The sequence below is a fragment of the Limulus polyphemus genome, unplaced genomic scaffold, assembly GCF_000517525.1.
Source record: "Limulus polyphemus unplaced genomic scaffold, Limulus_polyphemus-2.1.2 Scaffold8890, whole genome shotgun sequence".
Taxonomy (NCBI): Eukaryota; Metazoa; Arthropoda; class Merostomata; order Xiphosura; family Limulidae; genus Limulus; species Limulus polyphemus.
Window position 1 is genome coordinate 23,940 of NW_013674500.1, and position 5,353 is coordinate 29,292.

Consider the following 5,353-nt stretch of genomic DNA (forward strand, 5'->3'; position numbering starts at 1 on the left):
CTGTTATATTAAAGTTTTTCTTCATTACCCATTCAAGCCGTCTCCAGCCATTACTATACCATTATGCATGATTTTCCTGTTATGCCACCTCCACCCCAATTCTTAATTTCATGATTAATTGGCCGAGTTCTGCCAACTGTCTAATTGGTAATCAGACAGTTTTCATGTCACCACAACTGTACATGACACTTTATATTGTAAGTATGGTATTTTCCATTTTTTTCAATAGTTAAATTATTCATTCAAACATTTACAAATGAGGTTTTGGTTGGTGTGTACAGTTTTGATAGAAGTCCATTTCTATTTGTACTTTTTTTATATCACTGGTGTGTTTCAAAATGGGGGGGGGGGCTAATTTTTCAGTATATGTAGAAGTCTCTTTTCATCGAAGTAGTACGATGTCATCAAATGTGTATGCATTCCTATCTCTGCGTCAGATTTATCTTCTTCCATAATTTGTCTTTGTTTGAAATGTTTTACATTCATCATCATCATTCTTTTATTTTGCTGAGACATTCAGTGTCCAGAATTTATGTACATCATCGAACGTGCTTAGCACTGACTGCTTATATATGGGTGTTAAACATTCCAGCTCTGTCACTTGAAGAAACTGGAATTGAGGTAATAAAACAATAAATGTAATGTGAATTAGTTTATTGTTGCTTGTACTTTAAGACTGAGTCACAGATATTGATGTATTGGTAGCTAACATTCAAACACTTGCGACTTTCTCAAGTCACACGACGTAAAAAAAAAAGTCTAGTATTCAGCCAGATAATGGAACTTTCAATGAAAATCTTCTGTATTCTTAGTGATGGTGTTTATTGTACTCTCAGGTACATTGCCATATCAAAAAGGTACAAGATCATATTGTGGAATTTGACAAGAATCTCCAGCTGGCAGTAATCCCTTTGACAACATTGCATCTCACATTACTTGTTATGCATCTTGAAAATGGAGAAGACTTGAAAAGGTATTTTAACTTAGTGTAACCATAAATAATTAAACTTGGAAGATGAACAAAAACAAAACAAGAAAAAGACAAATAACAACATTTTCATAAATTTTACTTGTCATCACAGGGTACAATGTTCTTGATGAAACTGGGTTAATATTGAGTTTTATATCCTAATTTATTCTTCATCAAGCTAAGTTAATGTTTAGCTTTATTTCAAAGGTTTAGTGTTGATAAAGGTTTATTTTTTGCACCACTTGTATATTTTCAGTATCCAAAATGTATTGATTTTTTTAATAAAGAGTGATGTTATTATAACCACTGGTTCTTTACACCCCTTTTTTGTATTAGTGAAAGACACAGCCTGTTATCTACCAGGTGTATATAAATAACTACTTTTAGTACTGATGTCATTTTCACTTGTTTTTCCAGTTTGATACTAGTTTCACAAAATCAATGTTTATTTTTTGCACAGAGCATGTGATACTTTATCCTCCTGCTATGACCATGTGAAGGAAAATATTAATGCTAACCCCATCCATCTGGAGTTTCACGGGTTGTCTCATTTTCAGAATCAGGTTAGTGTCTTTCTTATTACACATACGAGCTGGTCACACAGTTATAATGTTTTTATGAAATTGAAGGTTGATGATCAGAGTGGTTTCTGTCTCATTCACAAATAGTGTTAAAACTTAGCTTAAATTGATGAGTTCTGGTATTTGTTAAAAGGCTTTTTCAGCAACAGCTATAAAAGAAAAAAGGAGTAGTTGACCAGGAAAGAATGATGGGACTTACAATTATCAGCAGTCTTATCATGATGCTGTAAAAATCCTTAGAACAAGATATTGTCAGGTTTAATAATTCTCACTGACAAGGATTTATTTTATGATTGTTGATTCTAGTAAATAGTAGCAACTTTTATATAAAAAGTTTAATTCAATTATTCATTGACAGAATTCACCAATAAGTAATGTATTTTTATATAAACTTGGAATAAAAATTACAACTTTTTCATGATAAATCCCATCTATCACAGGTGTTGTTTGCAAAAGTAACAAAAGGAAAAGAAAGACTTGACTACGTAGCTGGAGCTGTGGCAAAATGTTTTTGTGAAAGTGGACTGACAGTAACGGATAAAACAGATTATAAAGCTCACTTGACTATCATGAAACTGTCTCGTTCACCAAAACTCTGGAAGAAGGTTAACCTTCTTCCAGACCACCTCACTGGTCAACAACATGGACTCTGCCTGTTATGGAATTTAACTTTTATCCAAAGAATATCTCACTGATCTTGTCTACTAGTGAATCAAACTAACCTTCTTCCAGACCACCTCACTGGTCAACAACATGGACTCTGCCTGTTATGGAATTTAACTTTTATCCAAAGAATATCTCACTGATCTTGTCTACTAGTGAATCAAACTGTGTTAATGATCAGTCAGATGTCCTTAAGTATGAAATGTTGAAAGCTTTCCTTCCTATGTTATACTGTCGGATAATACAAGAACTCGCACCATGACAAAATACAGTAATGTTCAATAATGAAGTTACCTACTTCTTCAGATTTTATTGGGTGAAATTATCTATGATAGATGTTGGTAGATATATATAACCCAAAACCTGATCTCTCTCGTAGTTAAGCTTTGTAAAATTGATGCAGTAAGTATTACTTCCGTCAGTTGTTTTGTTTCTCAACCACAGATTTAAACATTATTTTATAGGAAATGAACAGTCATAATTGTTCAACATTCCGAGTTTTTTTTTCTTCAGGGAATTAAAAAGATTAAGCCATCATGTTACACAGATTTCAAGAACACCAACTTTGGTATCCAGACTGTACGTGGCTTACAGCTTCTTAAAATGGCCCGAGCAGATGACGAGTCTGGCTATTATGTTTGTAGTCAGGAATGCAAGTTTGGTAAGTAGGCAAGCATGTTAAAAGTTCTAGGTGTATTTGACAAATTATTTATGATAATTAGATGTACATGTATTAATTTCTACTCTGAGAAAACTATAAAAATTACTAAGAAGTTATTGTTAACTAAGCACAATCTTCAGTAATTGGAAGGTTTATCGAAACACTGATATGTTGAAGTTTTCCCATTCTACCTTTAAGTGCTTCTGTAGGAAGGAACAATTTTAAATAATAATACTTATTTTATTCTTGTTAGATCTACCTATTGCAGAAAGCGATGATCATACAGGTTGCTGTCAAAGTCCATCTTTAAAAACCTTTCAAAATAGTTCTAAGAAAGCTAACTTGAGAGTAGCAACCGCCGAAGTAAAAAACGAAATCAAGCAAAATATCCATACATTGACAACAGCCAGTTTAAATAAAGCTGGTCAGTGCAAGGATAAAACAGATGAAGAGAGTTAAGTAAGACAATAACTATTATCCTAGGACAGAAGAAACATGTCACAAGGATAAAAATCACCAATGCCAAGGAAATTTATATTTGTTCTTTATGAATTATATTTTTTTTTAATAGAGTGAGATAAGTGACTCATTTACTGTAATAAAGTTGTTGGTTTGAAGCAATAAATAGTAGTGATTTTGTTTAATGTTAGTAAAACCTATTACTAGCAGTGACTAGTACTGTTAAAAGCTTTGCATAGCAGTTGTAATTTTACTGTGAGATACAGTGCAGAAAGTTTTTATTTAACAAATACAACATAATAGTTAGCTAAAGTTTTCTTCCATATTTCGCTACCCAGAAAAGAACTTAAAGCAATGGAAGCGAGTGGTCAATCTTACAAATTAAAATCCCCCTCTCCCTGGTGCACCTCGACCTCTTCGAGGGGATGACCAGGCTCCTGGGAATCCCCTCTGCATGGAGTATGGACTAGTGCCGCGTAGCCTACTACGCCGTCCCCGGCCCGAACGCCTTGATCCCTGACCTCGTGGAACTGGAAACTGCTCTGGATTAACTAGCGATGAGGCACTATCTCCACCACTGTTAATTTCGTTCCACACAATTGGCTTTCGCTGTGGCTGACTACCGCTACCTGGGATGGAAGAAGTTATTTCACCTTAGAAAGTGTTTGATAGTAGACTTAAGGATTAATGTTCATCTCAGTTGTGTACCTGTGAAAGATTTAACTGCCTGAATTAGTATCTTTTCTTTACGAAATAATCAATGGCAAGTCTAAGACAACTTACTTGTTGAAGGTACAACTTCTGTCTGTTCCTCACCCACAAACTGAACACCAGGACCGTCACCTAATCATGACAGAAAATACTTAAATCAGCATGTGTGTTTAATTTTTCAAAAACATTAACACAATCCATATTATCTCTTAACTCGCAAGCTGCTGGAATGTATGAAAATATAGAAAAAATATATGTGAATGAAATACAACATGTCATAGAGAAAATTTACACAGTAACCACACCTACCTTGATCTGTGGCAGCTTCAGTCTTCACCTCTGGTGGCTGCTCTGTTTCAGTTTCTGAAACAGGTGATACTTCCTGAGATTCCTTGGGGACTTCTGGACCACTGTAATGTTTATCATTCATTATTTAATTAGTTCACAGTTGCTGTGAAATAAACAAAGTACACCACTCAGCATTAAAATTGACCCATTTTTTTATGTTTAAATTCAAGCTTTGATTCAGAAAGATAGGAACAAATAATACGTAGTAATACATAGTTATCTTCTGATGTTATTACTGAAAAATACAAAACATTAACTGTTAGTTACTGAAACATTCTAAGCTCTGCAAATAAAAGAGAAAACAATCAATGTCAAAATAAAAACCAATATTTTTCCTGCTTTTAGAAAATATTCAAAATGCAGTGACTGTTAAAGGAAATATGAAAATCTATAAACTTCTCTATGCATTAAATGATTTGTAGAAGAGATAAATTTACAAACTATATGTAACAAGAATTACTAAGTCCTGTTCAATTACTTAGTTTTTAATAACAATATAGGACACTCACCATACAAAATTACTTCAGTATTAAGAAAACAGCAAGATTTCACATAATTTGTTTCTGATACATTCAAGATGTTACACAGTTTTTATAACAAGGAACAAGAGATTTCTTATCACTGGACAGAACATTACAGTTTTTATAACAAGGAACAAGAGATTTCTTACCACTGGACAGAACATTACAGTTTTTATAACAAGGAACAAGAGATTTCTTATCACTGGACAGAACATTACAGTTTGTATAACAAGGAACAAGAGATTTCTTACCACTGTACAGAACATCACAGTTTTTATAACAAGGAACAAGAGATTTCTTATCACTGTACAGAACATTACAGTTTTTATAACAAGGAACAAGAGATTTCTTACCACTGGACAGAACATTACAGTTTTTATAACAAGGAACAAGAGATTTCTTACCACTGGACAGAACATTACAGTTTTTATAACAAGGA

General features: G+C 33.4%; 2 protein-coding genes across 5 annotated transcripts in view; one reads left to right on the forward strand and one right to left on the reverse strand.

The window, feature by feature from the left end:
- The window catches only part of LOC106475628, a 13,178-nt gene extending 9,658 nt beyond the window's left edge, over nt 1-3,520 (forward strand). For 3 of the 4 annotated variants that reach the window (XM_022379692.1, XM_013936305.2, XM_022379691.1), the window contains 5 exons: nt 837-973; nt 1,431-1,533; nt 1,992-2,156; nt 2,728-2,875; nt 3,129-3,520. In XM_022379692.1, the coding sequence (XP_022235400.1) occupies nt 837-973; nt 1,431-1,533; nt 1,992-2,156; nt 2,728-2,875; nt 3,129-3,334 (759 nt within the window). In that variant the 3' untranslated portion in view covers nt 3,335-3,520. The remainder of the gene's footprint in view (nt 1-836; nt 974-1,430; nt 1,534-1,991; nt 2,157-2,727; nt 2,876-3,128) is intronic. The other variant, XM_013936307.2, reaches the window with a different exon arrangement.
- A 59-nt stretch (nt 3,521-3,579) lies between these two features.
- LOC106475627 lies at nt 3,580-4,490 on the reverse strand. The gene is made up of 3 exons (XM_013936304.2): nt 4,355-4,490; nt 4,118-4,177; nt 3,580-3,963 (listed from the first exon to the last, which is right to left on the reverse strand). The coding sequence occupies exons 1-3, from the start codon at nt 4,473-4,475 to the stop codon at nt 3,716-3,718; spliced, it is 429 nt and encodes a 142-aa protein (XP_013791758.1). The 5' UTR covers nt 4,476-4,490; the 3' UTR covers nt 3,580-3,715.
- Between the last annotated feature and the right edge of the window lie 863 nt (nt 4,491-5,353).

Excerpts from the sequence above, each read along its gene's own strand:
- LOC106475627 (XM_013936304.2), bottom strand. The coding sequence starts at position 4,475 with ATGAATGATAAACATTACAGTGGTCCAGAAGTCCCCAAGGAATCTCAG. Across the intron at positions 4,178-4,354 it reads TGAAGCTGCCACAGATCAAG|GTGACGGTCCTGGTGTTCAG; the intron begins GTAGGTGTGGTT and ends TGTCATGATTAG. Across the intron at positions 3,964-4,117 it reads AGAAGTTGTACCTTCAACAA|GTAGCGGTAGTCAGCCACAG; the intron begins GTAAGTTGTCTT and ends CTTCCATCCCAG.